Source organism: Fusarium tjaetaba, assembly GCF_013396195.1.
Source record: "Fusarium tjaetaba strain NRRL 66243 chromosome Unknown NRRL66243_c0000117, whole genome shotgun sequence".
Classification (NCBI taxonomy): Eukaryota; Fungi; Ascomycota; class Sordariomycetes; order Hypocreales; family Nectriaceae; genus Fusarium; species Fusarium tjaetaba.
The window spans coordinates 1-23,877 of NW_023501313.1; the positions used below are offsets into that span (position 1 = coordinate 1).

Genomic DNA, 23,877 nt, shown 5'->3' on the forward strand with positions numbered 1-23,877 from the left:
CCCGAAACCCTTCCGCTCGATGAACCAGCCGGCGATTAACGTCCCGCGTCGCCCGGCGAGAGCTCGTCAGCCTCTATGAAACCTCCCCTCCCAGAAATCCGTGTATCCCCTCCCGGAGAGCTGAACGAAGCCCCCCGTCAAGCGCCCCCTCCGATCGAAGACCCCGCCTACCCCTGGGCGGAAGAAGAGCTTGAAGCTCTGGTGGAGATGCGAAATGAACAACGTCGCTTGCATCAAGAAACCCTCGATGCGATGGGGCGAATGGCCTACTGGTCCTTCAGAGCGCAACGTGCTGCGAATCGACTCGAAAAGACAATGGGTGAACTTAGGAGCTACATGGATGAGGTTCTGGCTGAGCAAGAGGATGCTCAAGACCATGAGGAGAACGGGTGCACTGTCTTGCCTCTATCTTTAACGAAGTGAATTCGTTGAAAGATGGATCATGCCAATGATAGGGTTTGTCCCAGAGAGTCATGGCAGGATTTGCTACATAAGTAGATCAGTAGCATCACGATTAATCGTAATTTGTTCCCTGTGCCATGGACTTCCGCTTGGCGAATTTTCTCCAGACTCCAAGACTGAACGTAGCGCTCCATGACAAAATTCCTTTGGTGCATGAAGACTTCAACAAAAATGCTGAAAGCTGAGAACAAACCTACACAATCTAGACACCATTCGTGACGCCGTCAACATTTTGACTCAGCTTCATATCAATTTGGATTAACCTCAATTTGATATGGTTCACCGTTGGATCGCGCTTCTGTAGCATCATGATATTGACTTTCGAGGTTGCTATAGGGTGGGGTACCGGTGTGAACGCTTTGAATCCAACAGACCCGATAACGAACTCTCATACAAGCTTGCAATTGTCTTTTTGACAGTGCAACACGCGTTACATTAATTAGCATCCAACTACAGAGCACACGGGTCAGCTTTTTCTTTGTTTTAGGCTCATGCTTGCGCGTTGATGGGCACCTTACCTTTGATCCTGCAGCCTGTCGCGCCTCTTCAGCATTGACACCAACACGACCATATGGCAAACAACTGGAGCAGTCTCCATGCGACCAACAAAACCAGACGGCAGATAACAAAAATGCAAGATGCGCATCTGCAAATCGGTGATACCAAGATCCTCTTCGGGTACCTCAGCCGGCATTGCGGGGCAGACATCACATGGAGTGATCAAGTGGTGGCATTCGGACATGATACCTTTTACAGAACGCGATGCTCTACACAGCTAACAAGAGTGTCGGATGGGCATACACGATTGACCTGCAATTCGTCTGCATTTGCTTCTATCCCAAAATGTTTTTGTACAGCCTGAGGTGACGCGTTGACATCTCATTTGTCGCGATATCTTGGTTGTACGACATGCAGCACCCACGCCATTTTCCAACCGCCTGCAGCGAGCAAACGGGCAGCGCACATGCCCAATCGATGTCGCAACGATGGTCCAACAAATCGGCATATACAAGCAATGTCTTCTAGCTGTCGCGATATTTTGGTGAATGCGGAAAGGGAATTTTACGTCGCGAGGTGCGCAAGAAAACAGGCGACTGCCTTCACGTTCCAATCCAGGACCGTGCCTTGTTCTCATGGAGCACCACACGATATCCGTCAGTTCTATGTTCGTTGCACCGGCACTCAGACCGGACCTTGGCCCGACCCGCGTGTATAACTTTAATCAAAGGCCAGCTCCATACATGTTCTTGTATGTGATCATGATACTAATAATGCATGACTGGTGTTGACGCTGGCCATCTGCATCGTGGTCGAGAGGTTGGTTGAGGTCCATGTGTCATGGTCATTACAACACGACGCTGAGGTTCCAGTACCCGGCGTTACACTCAACGCGACATGGATAGGTGAGCAATAGAGGGTTACACTTGCTTGCCAGCCCAGCCAAGACGCCTCGATTCACGATTGCTCTGCGGCCCCCCAAGCCACGCTGGCCATCACGCGGGGAGTCCCCGGTCGCGTACCTGGAGATCTTGAGATCACCAAGACTCTACGGAGTATGCGCTTCACCAATCCAACAAATCGAGAAGCAATCGCTCGCCTTTCTTTACCTTTATACCTTACTGTTTTTTCTCTCCTTCTTCTTGTAGCTTCGAAACCCCTGCTTCGTCTCAATCCCGATGCGCGCACACAGAGCCTTGCCAATTTACTGCCGCGTCGCAGCAACCAGCCGTCAAACGGATGCCGTCCCGAGCCAGCAACGCACTTTTCCCTGCGCAGACAAGAGAAGGTCCCCGACCGAAAATATGCTACGATTAATCTGGACGCGATGATGCATACAGGGCGGGGAGACTGGTGAAATGAGAATGACAGGAGTCAGCATGGCATTTGTTGTTCATGGTCAACAGCCTCTCCCTAGCATCATGGTCAATATACGCTCGCGATCTCGCTTTCTGTCTTATGCCATTCGAAAATTGATCACCAAGTTCAAGCCACTAGTCAGTCACCATGGAAGGCGCTTCCAATGCCCCCGAGAATTCGTCGCGACCGGAGAACACACCTACATCGTCGCAACCCAGAAATCGACCGTCGAATAGTGCAGCTGGTAGCAGCTCCAGACATAGCGAAATGAACAGATTGCTTGACGACTTCGCAGACGATCTTATACCTTGCGGCGGTGATGGTATGTCGAGCCTGGGCGTTCCCCATCGACCGTGGATAATGGTTGGGACCATGTTCATGAGTTACTCACTTTTGACACCAGGACAACGCTCTCGGGAGAATTCCCTTACGGCCAGTGCGCGGAGAGGCGCGACACATACACCACCAGCACAGTCTGCTGGTAAGTACTGCGAGCACACCCACTACCACTACCACTGCCACTGCATCTGCGTCTGCGTCCCTTTCTTATAATACGCTCGTCGCTCATCAAGCTACAATACGCTGACAGTTCGCAATAGAAGATCTAAGTTGGAAATACCCTGGCGGTCGGGAGGCGACTGGTGATTTCCTCCTCTGTGTTGCGCATTTGGAGATGGACCGTCGACGTGAGTCACAGCCGAACCCGACATATATATCGGAAGAGCGATTCCCCATTGAGGAATTCCTGGGGTGGAGGATATACGATGATGATAGTGTGGTGATCAATGTGAGATGGGCAGATGGTAGCCCTGATACTGAGGAGCCGGAAGAGATCATGCACATCGACTGTGCCCAGACGCTATTGAACTTCTGGAGACGGCAGGGTGGTCGCGGTCCGGCAACTGGCTTACGAGAAAACCGAATACTAAGGGTTCTCAAAAGCAGGGAGTCCATGAAAGATAAGGGCAGTGAGTTACTGCTCTGTCAATGGATTGGGCTCCCAGCAAGTGACCGCTACACCACCTGGATGTCTGAGGAAGAGGTCCAGGATAGGGCCCTGGGCCAATGGTTGGAATTCAAGACTGGGGTTAGCAATATCTTCGGTTGAGATGCTAGAAACCGCACAATCATGTACATGTTGTTTACTCGTCGACAGGCTTCTCGATCTCTCTTTGGTTCGCATTATTTGGGCTGTTGGTTATTTGATGCTCTGTCGGTTTGAGACGGTTGAACGGTGGAGCTGTTACTTAATGTTATGGAGGACGCTTCCAGGCGTATCGCTTCTTCGGCCGCACCACTTATTACACTTTCTTACCGGTTTGCGAAAATTACAAAAATAGTCGCAAGCGAACAATCAATTGGCAAGTCATTGGCTTCTCCATCGTAAAACCCCGTATCTTGATGGATCTGATGTTCATTGCTAGGGCGGATGTTGCAATTTCCGACTGATCGACAACTACCGGGGCCCGCTGAGTCCCCTGTAAATGGTTCGAAATAAGTCAAGTCCCCTGACGAATGCCCTGATGCCCAGCGTAATGACTCGTCAGCGCCCAACGGTCGAAGGTTATGCTTATCGACCGTTTCACCACTTGGCGCGATGCTCCCAAGACTTTGCTTTTGCTTCACTCCATTTTTAGGATGAATTACACGCCATTTTTGTTATCTTGCATCAAACAAACATGTTTATGTGGCTGCCGCGTGCGTGACGGGCATCTTCCCTACTGAGATGTCTCTGCATTTCTTGCTGGCCTCACCAACCTGCAGTCTGCAGACGCAACCGTTACGGCAATAAGCAAGATGATCACCGCGGACCAAGTCTAGGAAGCAGGAAGCCCGGGCCGTTCCTTGTCAATTCTCAGTGGCGTGAAACCTAACGATAGCACGAGCCGTTGGAAGGCTTCAAAGCCGTTTCGCCATGAACGGTCCCTTTTAGAAAAGCCTCTCTCCCCATTCGCTGGGCCCCCAGCATTTGCGTCGCACTTTTTCTGCGGAGATCATGGACGATCTGTGAAAAAAATTACCGCAGAAATGGTATCCCTGCCTGCAGGAAAACGTACTGTACTGTACTGTAACCCTTGACCCCCGCTTACTTCGGCTCTTGTGATGCAGACCAGAGTTTTACTGCGCTCGTACTTCGTCTTATAGGCTTGAGCAAACAAGGTTGAAGCATTAGGCCATCTTGCACAGTCCAAATGGAGCATTCTACCCCGTTGGAATACACCGTCGACGTTACAACCTTTGACTGACTCGCAGCGATGCGATAGTCAAAGGTCCCTCTGTCTGACCCACGCTTGTGCCGCCTTGTGTTGAAGATAGCCAACAGATGTTTCATTGCAGAAGCTTACGTAGCATGTGAGGATGCTCTTTAGGACTTGGTGTTTTGCTGTGCAGATCCCTCATATATAGATCTTCCCCTCATCTCCTCTCTTCTCGCTGGACTGTACTGTCTCTAGCCGCTGTATTTGCCATCATGGGCCTCCTCTTGCTTCCAGCTGTGGTTCTAGCCGCACTTGTCGTGTATTACGTGCTCTTCCCCAAGAGGAAGACTGGCCTTGACCTCCCTCCTGGTCCCAAGCCTCTCCCCATTGTTGGTAACGTCTTCGATCTTCCGCCGGCTGGAACGGCTGAGTATAAGCACTGGGCCAAGTTCAAGGATCTGTATGGGCCTATCAGCTCTATAAATGTCCTCGGAACTCCCCTCGTTGTCCTGAATGACCGAGAGGCTCTTCATGACTTACTGGAGAAGCGGTCGACCAAGACCTCGTCGCGACCTTGGTCACCTTTCGCAAGTGAGCTATGCGGATACAGCGTATTCCTTCCTGTCATTCCCTATGGAAACAAGTTTCGATACTTCCGTAAGCTGGTGCACCAGCAGATGGGCACCAAGTTGATCTGCTCCGAATTCCGCGACACTCAGGATCTGGAGTCACTTCGGTTCCTTGTGAGGACGATCGAGAGACCTGAGGAGTTCCAGAAACATATCAAGACGTAAGTTTGGCCACAAGCAGTAGAGCAAGCCTGTCCCAGCGAAGCGTCGGCTAACCACCTTCATAACAGTGAAGCCAGCGCGATCATATTGCGAATCATTTACGGATACAATATTGAGCCCAAGAAAGTCGACCCTCTCGTCAGTCTGATCGAGAAGATGATGATCAACTTCTCTGACGCCTTTGTCCCTCTGTCCTGGGCTGTCGACATCGTCCCCAGTCTCGCCCGCCTCCCAGATTGGTTCCCCGGAACTTCTTTCAAGAAGACTGCCAGAGAGTGGCGCAATACCACCGACCAAGCACTGAATACCCCATACAACTTTGTCATGGATCAGATGGCTAGCGGAACAAATCGGCCATCATATGTTTCTCAGCTCATGAGCAGCAAGTCATTCAAGAACGACAGTGGCACTGGCGAGCCTACCAAGGAGGATATCGAAGCTGTCAAGGCTACCGCGACTATCATGTACGGCGGTGGTGCTGACACTACCGTCTCGACTATCAGCAGCTTCGTCCTTGCTATGATTGCTTTCCCCGAGGTTCAGAAGAAGGCCCAAGCTGAGATCGATAGTGTCACTGGAGGCGAGAGACTGCCGACCTTTGAGGATCAGGACCGCATGCCTTACATCAACGCTCTCTGCAAGGAGGCTCTTCGATGGATGCCTGTCGTTCCTACCACGACAACCCACGTTACTGAGGAAGAGATTGAGTATCGTGGATACCGCATTCCCAAGGGCACATACCTCATCCCCTCAACGTGGTGGATTCTCCATGACCCCGAAATCTACGCCAACCCTGACGCCTTCGACCCTGAGCGCTTCATCTCGCCCCGAGAAGAGCCTGACCCTAGTGACTTCGCTTTCGGATACGGTCGCAGAATCTGCCCTGGTCGATACCTGGCTGAGGACAGTATGTTCATGACAGTCGCTCGATTGTTGGCGGTCTTTGACATGCGCAAGGCTGTTGATGAGAATGGAAAGGAGATTGATGTCGTGATTGATGGCACACCTGGTCTGATCAGCCACCCCGTTGAGTATGCTTACAGCATTACACCAAGAAGCGCTAAGCATGTTGAGATGGTTCGGGCTGCGGAGAGGGTGCATCCTTGGGAGGAGAGTGACTCTAGTCTATTGAAGAAGGATTCTCCTGTTTGAGTTCATGTAGCTAAGAATAAGAAACCTTTGAACTCAACCAAGAAGACTCAGCAATCAGTGTAATGTGTCGACGTGACGTGGTGTTCACAGTCGTCAATGATGTGCCAGACTTACCTGAAAGTTCCAATACTGTTATTCAGCAACATCAATCGAGCTACCATGAGCCAGTGGCCGTTGCAAGAAGTTACACTGAAACAGAATCGAGGAGAGTGGGCGTAGCTGATCAGATATGCCACTTGACCTTGAATCAGCCATATTAGTGTCCATGATGTTGTGAGTAGAACCACATAGTAATCTGCATCAGTGTTGATATGCTGCGTGAATGCTGAAGGGAAAGCCGCGAAAGGTTGCTATAATTGCAGGTCAGCACCCGCCCAATCTTCAGACCAACAAGGCAAACTGCACACTACAAGAACAACACAAACACACATCATATCACTTGAAAACCCGGCAAACATTTCAACTGCCCACCAAAAAATCTGATCATTCAATCATTCAACCATTCACCATGTGTATCAAAGTCGTCGACTATGGGAAATGCACCGAATGCTCCGACCGAGTTAAGTGGAAAACTCCGGCAAAGCTCACTCAGTGCCCGTTGAGCAAGGACGGAAAGCCGTGCCAGACAACCGAGCAACCTAAAGACAACCCTGTTACTTGCGGCGAATGCGCAGACAAGAAAGATGACGGAGCATATGTGTATGGGTCAACGCCTCTCCCCAACCCTTCCCAGTGATGGCCTATCTTGGTTATGAGAAGGCGTTTATCGGCGGAGGGAGTTGCTGGAGCTAAGGTAGGCTCGCCCGAGCGAGAGAGGCTGTACAAGGGGCATTGAGCCAGTTATTTGGAACCTTCTGAAATTCACCTTTTTAAGTCCGTACTGCTTGAGCCAACCAGTGAAAGTGTGAAACCATGTTGCCGTGCGCAATTATGTCAATATGGGCTTGACTGTCGTATGACTGTGATTTATTCCAGAAGTCGGCTTGTAAATTAAAATCACCATCAACTAGTAGATGTCTAAGTAAAATTCATGATATCACTACAACCAAAAAGTGTTGTTTGCTCGCAATCACGGCTTGACAAAGCGATACTTGATGTATGGAATCCAGCCCTTGGGCATATCAATCTTCTGAGCAGTGAAGGTGCAGGGGCTGAAGACACGCCAAGTATGGTCTTCTGAGAATCCGGCCTCGGTGAATGTCTTTGTGACTTCCTTCCTGCAAGGATATTTAAACTCAAGATTGTACCAGCGATCATACGAAGCAGTTCCCCACTCAACCACCATCTTGTTACCTCGGAGAGGGAACTTGAGGAAGTCATTGTCGAAAGCGTCGATCGCATTGATGAGGGTAGTGAGGGAACCTTGAAGTTCTTTCTTCAGGTGACCCTGAATCTGGATGAAGCCATCACGAACTTTGCGTGAAGCAGCAGTCTTGGAGAGCTCGGCGTTGTTCTTCCAGTTCTGAGTAAGCTGAGCGTTGATCTTCTTCAAGGCATCACGAGATCGCGACTCGTGCTTGGTGAGGAGAATGAGAGGGGTAAGGTTTCTCTTGATGTCGTTGGCATACATGCTGATTTCAGAAGTGACAGTACCGTAGCCATGCATGATACCGCGAAGCGTGTCGAATCTTCCGTCATCCACGATATCAACAAGGTTATTAGGGATAAGATACTGTGTATCAAGGTTGTAGGCAAACTGGATGTTGCCCAAGAAGTTGTAATAGATGAACTTGCGCTTCTCGTCGGCAGAGTTAGCAGCGGCGATGATGTTGTTGAGATCCTTGAGGCTTTGAGAGCGGCAGACACTGTGGAAGTTAGCAATGAAAAGTCACGCAGAGTGGAATGGTCACTGACCATTGTTGAGGTATGTAGAAGCGGTCTTGCCGGAGCAGGCGTTCTTCTGACAGATACTCTTCTTGATCGAGTCGACCTTGGTTTGAACAGTCTTGACGCGCGTTTGGACAGTGGTTGCAGCATTCTTGATGGCCATGATTCGGTTCTTGTAAGGTGTAGCAAAGGTCTTTTCCCACTCGGCGAGCATCCTTGACATCTGGCCGTTCTTGACCTCAGTGCCCTTTGGAATCCACTCACGAAACCATTCCAAGACGGAATCGAGTTTGTCTCCGGAGCATCCACCAGGATCGCATTTACTGAGGCGCTCGACAAGATCGAAGTAACTCTTGGTGTTGATCTATAGCCTCGTCAGTTACTCGCTCAAGCTCAGGTGAGGGGTAAAGGACGACGTACTTCTGCTGCCTTCTGTACTACCCATCCATCTTTGTTGGCAAGTTGGTTAGAAAGAACAGTGCTCCTGGTGCTCCCATACTTGAAGCCGCGATTGGCGAATTCCTGTTTGTGGCTTTAGCATGCATCAGATGAGATGACGATGGAGGAAGACCAACCTCTTCAGCGCTGTTCGCAGTAGCCAGGGCAATCCATTTGGCGCCCTTGAGTTTACCGTCCACCCACACAGCGCGTTCTGTCTTGACTTCCTTGATAGCTCGGGGCGCCTCTCTACAGTATGCTGTGTAGCCGCCGACGAAGCCATCATCGCCCATGGCATCGTCGATAAGGTCGCAGATGTTTCGGTTGTTGGTTAAGATTTGAACGCCACAGGGGCTAGTGTCGAAGCATGTTGTGACAGGCTCTGAGCCGTATGGGATCTGGAAGTACTCGTCACAGCCGTAGGTTCCTTCGGTGGATTTGCAGATGGCGTCGAGACTTTGACCAGGCCCAGCAAGGACTCTGGGCAAAAGTGCCGATGCAAGGAATGGGAGGGAGTGATAGCGACGCATCGTTGATTGCAATTGAAAGTCTTGCTGATCTCAGAAGAACAGGCGAACCATGATCGGAATTTCGGTGGGAAATAAACAGTTAAGATTGACGACCCCTGGCCTAGTAGCGCATGATGCATTTTCAGCTCCAACACCAACTTTGATTAGTGACATTCAGCCCTGGCAGTCTAACGCGCCGCCACAACTACTAATTCCACCTTACGGAATTAGACACTTGTGATCACGATGACAGAGTTGTTGATTTGTCGCCAGTTTCTGTTTAAGCGAAGCTATTTTTTAACCTTATTTATCCAAGCCACGAGACCGGTCCAGACTGACGGTTTTAACGCTATTACTCTGGTGTCTTGGTTGTTCACTATCCCTTACTTGAAAGGCTAGCCTAACACAGACCTAAAGGGTCTTTGGTTGAGCGATTCTGCCTTGCCAGATCAGGGTTATTCCTGCTTTGAGTTGGGATGGTGTCCACTCGCTGGAAAGCAGACCATTCAGACCAGCTAAACTCATATTTGGGTGCGAGAATGGTTGGCTCTCTGGCACAGAAAGAGCAATCTGCAAGGATTAGAAAATGATAAAAAAAAACTCAGGTCCGAGGTTTTGGTAAAAATAGGTTCGGGAGGATATCGCAAGGATCATAATGAATCGGACAACCTGCATGACGACGTGGTCCTCAGCCCTATGGACTAGATTGACGCACTGCCTTTGCCCAAGAGTATGACCCCCCTGGCAAGGCGCAGTCACTCGGCAATTCCAACATCCGTTTGATGTGGCTTGAAAACGTTTGTGTCTTGAGAGGTATGCACTGCCGAAGATCCTTCGATAGGTATCATCGACGGATCCTGACTTGAGTTAAGTGCTTTTTACCAGAGTCTGCTACTGCCCTAGTACATCGAATAGCTGGACTTTGTTTAGCAATCTTCCTTTGAGGTAGTAAAGAGGAGGACTTGTGATATTAGTGTTGCTTTTATGGAAACATAGGGGCAATCTAGCATCAGCCATTATCTGGTAATTTACTAAAATCACTCATCATCTGTCTTCAATGATGAGAAAGTCTATATATTCTGTTGCCCTTTCTCTTAGTATAGCATCTACATTTTAGCCACTGTTTCACTTAGACTTACAAACTATGGCCTCGATGTTCTGATTGCCAGACTGGAGTAGTTCACGTAGCGTGCCATTATGATCCAGCTTTGAAGGCCACTCAATGGGCAGGCAGCTGCAAACAGCTGCAAAGGGCAAGCAAACTAGACCTTGGACTGTAGTTCCATGGGAAACCTGAGAATTCTAAGAAACCAGCTCACAAGCAAACTCGACGTTGACCCACTTGCCAGCCTGTCCTACGTCCTTCTTTAACTGACATCTTGGTAACCCAAAATCTGCATCACCTGCGCCCAAAACTCAACCAAATCAATTTAATCCGCCGCCATGACCACTACCAACACCGCCAGCAAGATAGACATGGAGTTAGGGTCGGAAGACAGCTATACCGCTCTCCTGAAGGAATTGAAACCTGACATGATCAAAGCAGCATTGGGCAAAGGTCAACTTGTAACTGACCACCCAGATCCCGAAGCTCTTGCTGAGGCATTCCGACGGGAGTCTACGAAAAACAAAGGCACACAGGAGGAGAAACCCGCCTACGTCACTCTGGTCCCAGATCCCTTCGAGCCATGCCTAATCCCCGAGAAGGACCTTGAACTAATGCCCATCTCTGACATGAGACTTCAGACTCATCACCGCGGTAAAAAGGTCTTGCTTCGGGCGAAGACCGCACCCACTCGGGGTGCAGCTATCATGACCATGGTGGAAGATCAAGAAGGGACGGTAGTCCTACTATCGCTTTACCAACTGCTCCATGTTGACTTGTTGACCATCAGACATCCTGCTCAAGGCTCCGTAGCCATCCTTAAAGATCCCTTTTTCGAGCAAATAGCCGAAGATTCTTACTCCCTGCAAGTCTACCACCCAAGCGACATCATCTGGTTGGAAGGCCACGACGAGAGAATCCCCGAGCAGTGGAGAGTCCACAGCGAGATCAAGAGCAGCGCAGAATATCGGGCAGAGGGAGAAGAGCTCGCCAACAAGGAGCACTGGCTGCCCGCACTACACTCGTCAGTATCTGCCTGACCTTTATGTCTATGCCCTTTCTTCTAACACAATCAAGTTACAACTTGGCTATTGATACAGCAGTGTCACCAGATGATAAGCGGCAAGCAAATCTCGGCCGTTCTGAAGTCAACCTCCAACTCGATCGCCCTTATCAGGCATTTCGAGACGCTATCGACGGAGATCACCCTACAAATTGTACCGAGGAGTCCTTACTTCTTCAAGCTCGCGCATACTACACCCTTGGAGATTTCGAGGAGTGCCTGCAGAAGCTTCGGGTTCTCACAGTGTTGTTTCCCAAGAGCGTGCTTGGTTTGAGCCTGAAGTCAACCGTCTCTAAAAGAATCAAGGAGCAAGATGATGGCGAGTATGCATTTGAAGACATGCTTGTTGAAGCTCAAGAGAGACCTCCACTAGTTGACTGCGCCACCTTCTCCTCTCTTGTCGAGACCCGCGACGCCCCTGGCCGAGGCAAGGGGCTCTTCCTCACCAAAGACGTATCTGCTGGGGACTTGATACTCTGCGAAAAGGCGTTCTCATACTGTTTCATGGATAAAACCAGTCATAAGTCCTTTCCCGTCTTAGCGAACGTGCCCCGTGATAAAGCGAAAGGTGGTGGCGCTGTTCTCTTGTGGGCACAAGTTACCGAGAAGTTGTATCACAACCCAGAACACATTGACGCCATCCAAGAACTCTTCCACTGCGACCACAAGAAGCTCAAGGTCACCAAATGTGACGAATGTCCTGTTGTTGACGGGTAAGTTTATCTCCACCGCTACATGTTGTCGGCACCCCTGCTAACGTGGTTGTAGTTTGATGGTAGAAAGAATCATTCACTACAACGCAGTGAACACCCCGAAGACTACAAGCAATGACTTCGAAACCAGAGTTTTTTGCAAGAAAGAGACCAACCTAGAGATCGACAACATGGATTCCACGTACTCGACTTCTGGGATCTGGCTCCTCGCTTCCCGAATCAACCACAGCTGTGTCAGCAACTGTCGGCGTTCCTTTATTGGCGACATGCAAATCATCCGAGCTACGCAAGACATGTCCGCCGGGACGGAGCTGCTTCTCTCCTATCGCGCTCCCATCACCTTCGAGTCCTACGAGGAAGTACAGAAGCGCCTCTCAACTTGGGGCTTCAAGTGTGCGTGCGATATATGCAAGACCAGAAGCAAGGAGAACAAGGCGACCCTGGAAAAGCGACGCAAGATCTATAACGAGGCTTTAGAGCTTCTGAAGACTGAAGTGCTTCAATTCAACTTTGCCAAAGCCAGAACACTTCTGAAACAACTGGAGAACACCTACAAGGGAAAGTCCGCTAACAAAGTTCAACTAGAGCTAGCAGAAATTTGCTTTGCGATGGGGGATCGCTATACGGAGTCGGTAATGCCCGCTGATTTTGTCAAGATGAGCGTGAAGTCACTCGAGTCACTGGGCTTCATCATTGTAGCGTTTGTTCCTGGCCAAAAGCCTGACGACTATCGATTCGAAGTGAAGAAATGGGGCATTTCGACCAACTATGTCGTTTACTTGTTCCTTAATCTGGCCCATATGTACGGTATAGTATCTCGACAGCTCTCCATCAAGGTTTTCAACTACGCAATCATCTCGTACAGAATGCTGGTTGGCGAAGTGGCCTCGATGCCACGGCTGCTCCCGGACGCCGCTGAGCACTTCAATTCTATCGTTCACACTGCATTGAATGACCGGAGTTGAGAGAAACCTATAGGCGCGCCTACAAATTGGGATGAGGAAAGCAGTGGAAGAGTCAGCTACGGCTGTGAAGCAGGAAAGACGGACAGGGGAGAGGGAATGAATGTAAATTAGCTCCGTGGTTACTATAGATTGAAATAAAGACCGAGATCCCTCCCCAAGATATGTACTATGACCTCACAAAGCACCGTATATGTCCCCAGCCATCAGCCCCTAACTACTGTCTCAACAGCTTCCAGACTCTTAGGCGCTATTAACGTTGACATAGCACAGAACCCATCCAAACTGAACAGGGTTGAAGAGGCTGATATGAGCAGGAGTCTTCTTAGTGAAAGCAGCGCTCCCAGGTTGGGTGCCAAGGCTGTCCTTGTACATCTGACAGGTCACCTTGTCGGGGTCGATCTTCTCGCCATCGGGGAGAAGGAACTGAACGCCGCGGAGCTCAAGATCGGTGATTTGGTAGTCGATGTGCGTGAGCTTGCCGAAAGGTATGTCGACGAACTTATGAGTGTTCTGGTCTCGGTTGAAGGCATAGACGCTGGCTGTTGCGAAGTTTTCTGTCTTGGGGGCAGCTGCTGCGGTAGAGGCGAGGGTCGCAAACGCAGTGGTGAGGACGGTAGTGAAGTGCATGTTGGCGAAGAAGTCGGTTGATTTAGAGTAGAAGTTAATAGAAATCAGGGGATGTGTATTGGAGTAGTGGATGAGAGCTTGTTGGGTGAATTGGATTGCGATCGAATACTGAGCACGGCGATTCTCTTTATACACTTGGGTAGCTCTGGGCGTCGTCAGTCATCGTATCCTCCTCACTATTTTTAGTGAAGTAATCCCTGCGGTTTTAATGCGGACCAATACCCTCGTGTTGACTGACTGTATATACTGCGGACCATTCAACACGGTGTAGGCAGTATTCAAGCCTCAACGAAGAATAGTCAGCGCTTGTTTCCAACACAGTACCTCGGATTACTTTTCCCGTATTCGAGGTTTTGTCTTTCTGGTCACATTCCACACTTTTGAGGCTGAGTGACTTCATGCACGCCGATCCTCTTTCCAAATGGTGTAATCAAATCGTCTCTGCGCCAGTGGCAGTGAGGAAGTCAGCAATGGTACCTCGTGTCCTGGTCGGTCATATGTCAGATCTGAGCCGCTCGTCAGCCCAACCCATACAAGCCATGCAGCTCCCTGCTTACTATAGAAATTGCCGAAAGTCCTTGGCGGCAATGAGATGGTGATGCTCTTTCTGTATACGAACTTGACAGACATAGTCGGACATAATATTCCCGTTGCCCATTGGAGACCACTTGTAACCATTCACTCAATTCTTCCGATTCAATAAAAAGCTTGAACATGAATTTCTAATATACTTTAATATCTATTTAGTCTAATTTACGAGTCAATGACCTTCAACTTTCATCCTGGCTTCCTCTGACCTTCGTTGCGCTGTCCGTGAGGGATTGACACAACCTTGAGGCTTGTCCTTCCACCCGCTTTCTCTAGATTTGATGGGTGCCTACACTTCAACGTCATAGAGAGACATGAGACAGAGGAGTTTCATTGAGCTGAAGACTTAGGATCGGCTATGAGAAACTGAAGATTCCAAGAAGAAATGTCAGATGGTAGGTAGCCACGAAGTTAGACTATTGAACTGCTGTCTGCTTAAGCCACCTCCAAAAACAATTTATATAGGCCATATCGTATTCATAATATTCACTACCCGGACTCATGAGAATATTAACATGCTGCGTTGCTTCTTGACGTTCCATAATGGGGAAAGCTGTGCAAGGACTGAGCGAGCGTAGTGACAGAGCAAGAAAGGTCAATACGTGACCCCACTTCTGCTTATCGGTAAGGAATTGAAAGGAAGCCAAAGAAGATAGACAACCATTTATCAACACGAAACCCTAAACTCGAATCGGATGAGCTGAGCGAAGTTATCAAGATGATAGTGAATTAACTGCGGGGGCCAATCGGTCATCTCTTAGAGATTCCTGTTTGGTGCAAGCGCCGTGAGGGCAAACTGATGGCCTCTTTGATTGGGCAGACTTTAGCAGGACATCAAGATGCTCCACTCCATGTAAATCGGGGCTTGACAGGATGGACGCCAGGAATGAATGCATATATAGACATGACAAACCCCCTTCTCGAGACTTCATCCTTTGCTCGCAATCACAACTAAAAATGGCGGTAATGTCTCCTTCCCTTCTTGCTGGAGCGGCAGCTCTCATCTTTATCGGCGTTCTGCTCGTCCGTCTGCGTTCCCCTTTGGCTTCCCTCCCAGGACCTCGTCTAGGTCTTCTAACACCTTGGCAACTGAGATACCATGAGCTTCGTGGGAAAAGAACACAATATGTTCACCAAATGCACCAGAAGTACGGAAATGCAGTCCGTTTAGCCCCAAATGAGGTTGTCTTCTCATCACTGGACGCGATGAAGGAGATCTATCTGTCGAAGGGTAGTGGCTTTGATAAGACAAGTTTCTACAACCTCTTCTCTCAGTTCGGGCTCAGGTAAGTTGAAACTCGGTATCCCTGTGACATATAGATCTAACCGAGGAAAGGACAATGTTCTCAATGCTGCCAAAAGGCCCAGTAAGTTTCGAACTCACTTTGGAACGAGCAAAACGCTAACCAGCACTTTATAGCATAGCCAGAGACGACGGGTAATCGCTGACCGTTATGCAAACACCAATGTCAACCGTGAAGACTCTCTACACGGCATACAAGAAAGATCACGAAACTTCATCACTCGGTGCCAAGATGCTCCAAAGCAGGAGCTTGACGTTTACGTACGGCTATATAATCCTTCTGCACTTCCTGGCTAACGTGAAGCAGATGTTCCTTCACTGCTACGCGTTCGACTGCGTTACGCATCATCTGTTCCATCCACATGGCAGTGACTCGATTCTTCAGACGTCAGACGAAGAAACACTCCATGAAGCGGTATTTGACAACAGCCTTGTTCGTAAGTTCTCCCGAGATCCTCAGAGGGCTCAGCACTGATCCAATGGCAACAGGAAGACTCTTGAACTATTACCACCCGACCCTTGGTAGCCTCGCAGGCAAGCTAGGCTTGTTCGGAAAATCGCGCGGTATTCCTCGAGCTACAGAGCTTGTCCTCAATGGTGTGAAAAAAGGCGGCGTCGCTGACTTTACACTGGTGAGTCGCATGCAGGAAGAGAAGTTCGGTATGGGCATTTTTGACGTCGCATCTGAATGCATGGATCACATGCTTGCTGGGATTGAAACCACTGGTGATGCGCTGTGCTTTCTGATGTGGCAGATCTCCCAGCCAGGCTATACCTTCATCCAGGAGCGCCTGCGAGATGAGTTCAGAGCCAACCCTGATGTTTCTTTCGACCAACTTGAGTACCTCGAAGCAGTCGTCAAAGAAGGTCTCAGAGTCTTCCCTTCGATCCCCATGAGTCTACCAAGGTGCGTTCCCGAAGGCGGAGCAACTGTGGATGGCCATTGGCTACCTGGAGGTACCATTGTGAGTTGTCAACCATACTCAATGCATCGAATGGACGAAGAGGTGTTCCCTCGCCCAGATAGCTTTGAGCCGCAGAGATGGTTGGAGGAGAAGGGCTCAGCTGAGCGAAACAGACTGTTCTTTGCGTTCTCTAATGGAGGTCGTGCATGCATCGGAAGACAGTGAGTATCCGAGCTTGTACTTGAGGATTCCGGCTAACCTGTTGTCTAGTCTTGCTATAGTTGAGATGAAGACACTTTTGCGTGACATCTATTCGCGATATAGAACAGCCCCTGCGGATGGCATGACTTCTGATATGGGTATGGATGACCAGATCTTTACATCTCGACCGAAAGACCAGAAGTGCATTCTGAAGTTTATCAAATGGGATTGAGGTTGCCAGCTGGCTGTAAACGTCGGAGGAACTGCTGTCGAACTTTGACGTAGTGGCTATGGAGAAAGACGGCGTCTTACGTTCAATGAGATACCGATTTTCTTTCATCAGTAAAAGTGAGAAGGCCTCACTGTAGTCTTGGAGATATGATGCATTTGTAGATGTTGCGTTGACACAGATTGTTGAAGTAGAATCTGGAGAACTTGTGAGTGAGTTCGCAGTCAGGGGGAACTAATCTTGTTCTGGCGTTAGTTAGTGGTGTAGCGTAACCCTGCGGGGACTTCCACAGCCCAGTTCACTGGAGCCACTCGCCAAACCATCGCCAACTCATTTCAATCGGCCGCGACCGTAGCAATGAGCGCTTTGGTTCCAGAAACTCCGAAATCGTCACCAAGGAAAACCAGGTCTCGAGGAGGGTGCGTGCGATGTCGCCACCGACGGCAAAAGTGTGACGAGAGTAAGCCCTCTTGCGATAGATGCGTTGAGGCTGGGAGCATCTGCAAATACGAAGTCACGCTGAATTGGGGCGGAAGATCATTCGTCAAGTCCACCTTCGGAAAGTGTCTTCATGATATCAAAAGAACGGGTACGTTCAATTTACAAGAGACTCGGAGGAGCACTGACTTATGCTGGTTCAGACAACACCTCGACAGGCAATGGCTTTGTTTACAGCACAACCCATGCCCAGTCGCCTGGCCTCGAGACATCGCAGAGGACCACAGCGACGCAGTCAAATGCCAGCCATGGACGAACACTTCAGCACTCGACAGAAAGCCATGTACCGGAGAACACACAGAATGCACAGGATGGGAATGTCACTACCACCAATGCCTCCTTGATGTTGAGAAGCGATTGCATTCTGGAGATATCATCAACGGTTCACCAACAAGATACGCTGGCCAGTCCTCTTCAACCGCCACATGCAACCATGCCGCGACCTCAACATCAAATATCCTTTCTTCCGCCCATGGCTCAATACCTCTTCCAATTCTACCTCTCCGAAACGATGAGACTTACAGTCCCCAGCAGCTATGCCAAAGCAGAGATCTGTCGATTCCTCGTCCCAATGTCGCTCCAAGAGCCGAGCTTACTCTACGCCGTGATGGCTTTCGCCGCTGTTCACCTTGATGCCATCGGTATGCTGCCCGGAAACTCGCAACGACTTATCGACAGTCTCCATTGGGCAAGCATCAATCATCTCCGAAGATTGTTGGAAGATGTTGACACCACGTCACAAACCGTGGCGTTGGCTACGACGAGAACACTATGCCAGGCTCAGATCTACGGTGGAACATCGTTATGGCGTATCCATCTCGATGGTGCGCGTGCTATCCTCCAGACGTCTCAAACAGGTAACCAAGTGACGAGCAGACCTCAAATTCCTGTGAACACGGGGTTCCTGGATAGTTGGTTCCATAATGCGGAAGCGCTGGCTTCCTTGAGCCCGGCCGGGCTACTCGGTGGCCAGCTTCTTGTCCACGGCCAGAGTGACTCTGGAGTGTTTCTCGACATTTACGGTGGCGTCATGTCCGATCTTCCCGCACTATTCAAAGAAGTCGGAGCCCTCTTGGGAAGGAAGCATATACGCACCCCAGAACTCGAATCAGAAACGGGTAATCTCATTCAACAAATCCATGCGAGGCTTTCTCGCGACAAAGCCGAGAACATGAACATCTCATCGGATATTCTCTCGTCTCTCACAGCGAACGATATCCAAAACTACGCCCTCAGCAACGCCGGGTTTCTCTACATGGCACTCTTGCACTTGTACTGTAGTATGAGATCTCTGCCGCCCTTCGCCATCGAAGTCCGCTTCTGCGTTGCTCAAATCATTCAGTGCGCTCATAGAATGTCTCGTGAGTCCGGACTGTCACCTAGAGTACTGCTAGTCTCCCCCTTGTTCACCGCTGGGCTTTACGCTCTCGGGTCTGCGCGAGATGAGATCAGGCATGAGCTGGCAGACATCGAAAGATGGATGAAGACTCCTCATCTGTTTAAGACACTAGAGTTATTGGAAAGAGTTTGGCTTCAACATCCCGATGACTCCACACGCACTTGGGAAACGATTGAAGATATCAGCGTTGACTTTCTTCCTTACTAACTCGCAACTACATGAGGAAAGCTTCAGGCCATGCCACCTGGTAAGGAGGTGATAGAGACACCAACCACTGCGACGAAGACATGCCAGCCCACCATATGGTTGACACTAGACTCTCTCAGTTTCAACGACGTTGAGCTCGACGCTTAACTTTCCAACAGTCTCTCCGACACCAGTTTCCTGCATTTTGTAACCTCTGAACTTCCTGGCTGGCAGCTTTTCGTTGAACTGTACAGAGCAGTGAGTAACTTTTCCTCGGTCTCTGGTTGACTTCGGGTTTGCTTACCATGGCATCGATCTCTTCCAAGGTTCGTCCTTTAACTTCAGGCAGGAAGAAGTATACCCAAACAGCACTAACGATGCAAGAAGGGAACCAGATGTAGCCATATCTTGGCCCCCAGTTCAGCGCAACGGGGTTGATGAAGTACGGAGCGGTGAATGTGATCAGCCAAGCCCCAAGGAATCCTGCTGCTGCTGCAAGGCCGAAGGTGTAGCTTCGAAGGCGCTGTGATGGGATTTCGCCGGCAACCATCCATGAATATGGAGCTATCATGCCCTGAAAAGAAGGTTAGTAACAAAGTCTTGGAATCGACCTTGGAGTACTCACATTGAAAGCCATCATGTAGAAGCATGAGAGCGCAACCAGTACTTTGCCGGTGACGATCGCACCTGGATTGTGATCATAGACAACTGCGATGATCAACTGGAAGATCCCAGCGGTTATAAGGCCGCAAAAGAGCAGTACTCGTCGTCTTCCATATCGTACAACGATGCAAACATTGGCGATGATAGCAAGCATACCTGCCATGCTGAGAACGTTGCTCATTGCAAACGGGTCTTGAACTTTAGCCATGGCGAAGAAGTAGGCCTTATAAGCTGCGAAAGGGTCAGTTGCGTATCACTTGGGCGACAACGGGGATGGTTACCAATGATGAACATTGATCCAGTGGCAGCTTGGAGGCAAACAGCACATATGGAGATCATGGTTCGCCTTCTGTCGATCGGGTTGTTGAACATATCGAGGATACCGACACCCTTGGACAATGCACGCTCGTTGTCAATAGCTTGACGAATCTCTGCAAGCTCCGCCTCGGTATCTGCGCCCTCTGGCCTGAGCCACTTGAGCGACTTAAGTCCATCTTCGTAGCGTCCTTGAAGAACAAGCCACCTTGGTGACTCTGGAATGAATGGCAAACCAACGAATATGATAGTTGGAACTATGTATATCATTCCGAGCGGGATGAGATATGCAGAGCGATCGGGGCGTTTCGCTGTTGCCCAGTCGATTATGGTACCGATAAGTGTACCCTACGAACCACGAGTCAGTATCGATACAATCTTCATACTCTCAGATAGGAGTACTGACAAAGGTTGTGCACAGATGAAACACGGTCAAGAACAAACCGCGATACTTTGCCGGGCTACTCTCTTGGATGTATAGTTGGGAGAAGGTCATGAAGTAGCCGTTGGCCAACCCGATGAGAAGCCGACCGACGTACAACGGCCCAATATGAGTCGTGGTCATCATGATGATGTTCGACACTGCGCAAAGAATGCAAGCCATCCAAAGGCACATCTTCCTTCCAAGTTTTGCGGCAACGAACCCCGCGAGACTGGAGCTTATGAAGGCGCCCATCGTCATCAGAGACGAGATAAGCTGCTGTCGCGTGGTGTCGATGTTCCATCCGATTGCGACTTCTGGGTCTCGGTAGCCATAGATCTGATCAAAAGTGATGGTCAGTACAAAGCTCGGATGTTTGCCAAACAGCATGCAATTCAGGTGCCAACCTTGAGAAAGCCAGGCATGGCTTGTAATCCACCGATCAACCCAAAGTCAAGGCCATACTGGAAAGGAGAGAGAACAATGATTCCGCATGCTGCGAAACATCGCCAATGGGCACGGATGGTATCCTGCGATTGGTCTGCCATGATGAAGAGCCAGATGAAGTGAAGATAATCAGATGGATCAAGCAGTCAACCGCGTTGGACGTTTCTGCGGCTACCCTTTCCTTTCATACTGGAGCTCGACTGGAGAGACTTGGCCAATCGCCTCACAATCGCTCATCAGACACAAAAACATCGAAACCTCTTATCACTAGCTATATCGATGAGGGTTGGCGCTCAACCGAAGTGCGGGGTGCATAATAGGTTCCACTTAGAGTTGCAGATCAAGTCAGAGTTGCACCTGGTCGTCAGCCTGAAAGTGCGGAATGGGTGTTGTCTCTTTGGGTTATCGGGGTGTTTCTTCCGGAGTGTTGCCCTCGCATGTTGACTTCGGCGGTATGGATCCGATGGGAGGGGTTGGCATACTAAACCTAAAGCTTCAAAGTTATGGACTAGAACTGCCCTTGCATCAACTTTAACCAACAAAATGTGAAGCCCAATGGAATTGCCAAGTATTTCCCCGCAATCTGAGAGTCATGCTGAAGTTTTAGTCTCGTCTTGCATGAGTTTTCAGCTAAAGTTGAGAGACTCTGAACATCGCAACTGGCTGTGCTGCTAATTCCCGAGGCAAATGCCGGGACCAGGGTAACATTTTCCCCCTCATCATCCAGATGGGTACTCATTGCCACGACATTGCCTGACAAAGCGATGACATTTCAGTCACGCTTTGAAACTTATCCGCAGCCCGCAGGACGTGTGTTGCTTTGCATATTTCTCTACCAATAGGACCGCAAACCTGGCTGCTAGCGTGTAGATATCCGACGGAGGTTGAGCACGTTGCATGATATCTTAGTAAAAACGCGATAACAGCTTGCTCTCGGTATTGGGTAAATACCGCCCTGTGATTTGGTTATCGGATTTGGCTGTTCCACATTGAGGATGGAGTATGTCTTGCAAAAGACAATGCTTACTCCAGACAGGGATTGATCAGCAGCAAGTGAAGCAAACTGATGCTAGATCCAGGACTATTACCCAGTTCCGTAAGTTTGTTAGCGAGTATGTTACACTAGCATGACCTACCAACTCTTGGCTGCAGAAGGATCTTAGTTGCAGATCAACAAGGCGGGGGACAAGACGGGGACAGCTACCTCGGCTTCCCAGGGTGATGGTTTCCGCTCCCCACGGTGATCACATAAGTGACATGTTGCATCAAGTCCCGAGTGAAACATTCTGAGAGTGCCAGTACTAACTGTTCATTCTCATCAAATCATGGCGGCTCACAAATCCGGCATCAATGTTATCATCGTTGGAGCTGGCTTTGGCGGGTTGACTGCCGCTATTGAATGCCATCGGCAAGGGCACGACGTTGAGATTTATGAGTCCTTTCCTGAACTCAAAGTTCTCGGAGACATTATATCATTTGGTGGCAATGCCGGTAGGATCTTTAATCGCTGGTCTGACGGGGAGATAGTCGCTCGTCTGCGTCCCTTGTGCATTGACATTCAAGACTACGGCTTCAGAATTCACAAATGGGACACAGGGGAGGTCGTGTACCATCAAAAGCGTCCCCCTCCCAACCCTGAAGCTCCAGTTTTGAACGGTCACAGAGGCGAGTTGCATGAGATTATCTTCAATTATGCGCGCGATGAGCTGGGGATTCCGATTCATCTCGGCCAACGAGTGTCTGAATATTTCGAGGACGCTACACAGGCTGGCATTATTCTGAAGACGGGAGAGAAGGTGGGTTACATATGTACCACGCGATACAGATCCTTTACTGACTCGGGTTCCAGATCACTGGCGACGTGGTGATTGGTGCTGATGGGGTGAGGTCAAAGGCAAGAGAGCTTGTCCTAGGATATGTTGACAAGCCCAAGAGCAGCGGTTACGCTGTTTGGAGGGCATGGTAAGATTGAAGTCTTTGGCAGTGATCCCAAATCAGTTTACTAATAAGTCTAAGGTTCTCGAACAAAGACATGATCCAAGACCCCCGCACAAAAGAGTTCTGCGAGAATGGCGATACCTTCAACGGCTGGATCGGACAAGATGTCCACTTCCTGTTCTCAACATTGAAAGGCGGCAAAGACTGCTGTTGGGTCCTTACTCACAAGGACGACCATGATATCGATGAGTCGTGGTCATTTCCTGGTAAGATAGAAGAAGTGTTGGAGCTCCTGAAGGATTGGGATCCAACATGTCGAGCGATTGTGGAGAAGACACCGGCAGTGGTTGATTGGAAGCTGGTCTATCGCGACCCTTTGCCGACTTGGATCAGTAACAAAGGGCGGATCGCGCTGCTTGGTGATGCTGCTCACCCATTCTTACCGACGAGTGCTCAAGGTGCAACTCAAGCCATGGAAGATGGAGTTACCATTGCTGTCTGCTTGAAGCGAGCGGGCAGAGACAACATTCCTGGTGCGCTAAAGGCTCATCAAGATTTAAGGTATAGATAATGACTCCCTACTTGTTCGTTCTTCAGCAAAGCTAACACGATGCTAGATATGAGCGCGTGAAAGCGGTTCAGAAGACGGGAGAGTCAACCAGAGATCTTTGGCACAAGACGGATTGGGATAAAGTCAAGGAAGATCCTAGCAGTATCGGATTCCCACGGGAGGATTGGATTCACCAATTTGATGCCGAACAGTATGCAGAGGAGAACTTTGAGAATGCTCTCAAAACTCCAAGTCATGAGGTTAAGGATAATGTGCTGGTCGATGAGGTCCCTGCAACAGCGCAAGCAGCGGGCTAGCCTCGTACGTTGGATGGTGTTGCCCAATTGCGAACCCTTGTATCATCTGTCTTCAGGTTGGCTGCCCCAATTGCCAACCACGCGTCATAGACTTCGGCAGTTGGTCAATTACTCATGCTGAATAATCTGTCCCAGTCAATATAACAATCTTGCTGCTCATGAATCGCACGATCGGCACATAACCGTAGGTTCCCGTCCGTTTTAAAACTT

The 23,877-nt window shown here is 49.6% G+C and overlaps 9 protein-coding genes across 9 annotated transcripts; 6 read left to right on the top strand and 3 right to left on the bottom strand.

Annotated features, from left to right (window-relative positions):
- Positions 1-75: 75 nt before the first annotated feature.
- FTJAE_6050 (uncharacterized protein) lies at positions 76-423 on the top strand (the record flags this gene model as incomplete). The annotated part of the gene is made up of 1 exon (XM_037352624.1): positions 76-423. The coding sequence occupies one exon, from the start codon at positions 76-78 to the stop codon at positions 421-423; it is 348 nt and encodes a 115-aa protein (XP_037206840.1).
- A 2,043-nt stretch (positions 424-2,466) lies between these two features.
- On the top strand, positions 2,467-3,427 carry FTJAE_6051 (uncharacterized protein; the record flags this gene model as incomplete). Its single annotated transcript, XM_037352625.1, has 3 exons — positions 2,467-2,641; positions 2,723-2,800; positions 2,919-3,427. The coding sequence occupies 3 exons, from the start codon at positions 2,467-2,469 to the stop codon at positions 3,425-3,427; spliced, it is 762 nt and encodes a 253-aa protein (XP_037206841.1).
- A 1,362-nt stretch (positions 3,428-4,789) lies between these two features.
- FTJAE_6052 (oxidoreductase) lies at positions 4,790-6,460 on the top strand (the record flags this gene model as incomplete). Its single annotated transcript, XM_037352626.1, has 2 exons — positions 4,790-5,307; positions 5,377-6,460. The coding sequence occupies 2 exons, from the start codon at positions 4,790-4,792 to the stop codon at positions 6,458-6,460; spliced, it is 1,602 nt and encodes a 533-aa protein (XP_037206842.1).
- Positions 6,461-7,529: 1,069 nt separating this feature from the next.
- On the bottom strand, positions 7,530-9,255 carry FTJAE_6053 (uncharacterized protein; the record flags this gene model as incomplete). Its single annotated transcript, XM_037352627.1, has 4 exons — positions 7,530-8,265; positions 8,311-8,651; positions 8,708-8,809; positions 8,863-9,255. 4 exons carry the CDS (start codon positions 9,253-9,255, stop codon positions 7,530-7,532), a joined length of 1,572 nt encoding a protein of 523 aa, XP_037206843.1.
- A 1,422-nt stretch (positions 9,256-10,677) lies between these two features.
- Positions 10,678-13,080, top strand: FTJAE_6054 (unc-45 like b; the record flags this gene model as incomplete). Its single annotated transcript, XM_037352628.1, has 3 exons — positions 10,678-11,363; positions 11,417-12,115; positions 12,171-13,080. The coding sequence occupies 3 exons, from the start codon at positions 10,678-10,680 to the stop codon at positions 13,078-13,080; spliced, it is 2,295 nt and encodes a 764-aa protein (XP_037206844.1).
- Positions 13,081-13,320: 240 nt separating this feature from the next.
- On the bottom strand, positions 13,321-13,707 carry FTJAE_6055 (uncharacterized protein; the record flags this gene model as incomplete). Its single annotated transcript, XM_037352629.1, has 1 exon — positions 13,321-13,707. The coding sequence occupies one exon, from the start codon at positions 13,705-13,707 to the stop codon at positions 13,321-13,323; it is 387 nt and encodes a 128-aa protein (XP_037206845.1).
- Positions 13,708-15,252: 1,545 nt separating this feature from the next.
- FTJAE_6056 (cytochrome P450 monooxygenase 4ac1) lies at positions 15,253-19,037 on the top strand (the record flags this gene model as incomplete). The annotated part of the gene is made up of 10 exons (XM_037352630.1): positions 15,253-15,581; positions 15,632-15,662; positions 15,716-15,859; positions 15,906-16,035; positions 16,088-16,724; positions 16,774-16,862; positions 17,098-17,141; positions 17,201-17,352; positions 17,413-17,522; positions 17,575-19,037. 10 exons carry the CDS (start codon positions 15,253-15,255, stop codon positions 19,035-19,037), a joined length of 3,129 nt encoding a protein of 1,042 aa, XP_037206846.1.
- A 105-nt stretch (positions 19,038-19,142) lies between these two features.
- Positions 19,143-20,963, bottom strand: FTJAE_6057 (monosaccharide transporter; the record flags this gene model as incomplete). The annotated part of the gene is made up of 6 exons (XM_037352631.1): positions 19,143-19,262; positions 19,321-19,590; positions 19,642-19,910; positions 19,961-20,342; positions 20,401-20,754; positions 20,823-20,963. The coding sequence occupies 6 exons, from the start codon at positions 20,961-20,963 to the stop codon at positions 19,143-19,145; spliced, it is 1,536 nt and encodes a 511-aa protein (XP_037206847.1).
- Positions 20,964-22,187: 1,224 nt separating this feature from the next.
- On the top strand, positions 22,188-23,667 carry FTJAE_6058 (salicylate hydroxylase; the record flags this gene model as incomplete). The annotated part of the gene is made up of 4 exons (XM_037352632.1): positions 22,188-22,658; positions 22,712-22,824; positions 22,879-23,361; positions 23,418-23,667. 4 exons carry the CDS (start codon positions 22,188-22,190, stop codon positions 23,665-23,667), a joined length of 1,317 nt encoding a protein of 438 aa, XP_037206848.1.
- Positions 23,668-23,877: the final 210 nt, after the last annotated feature.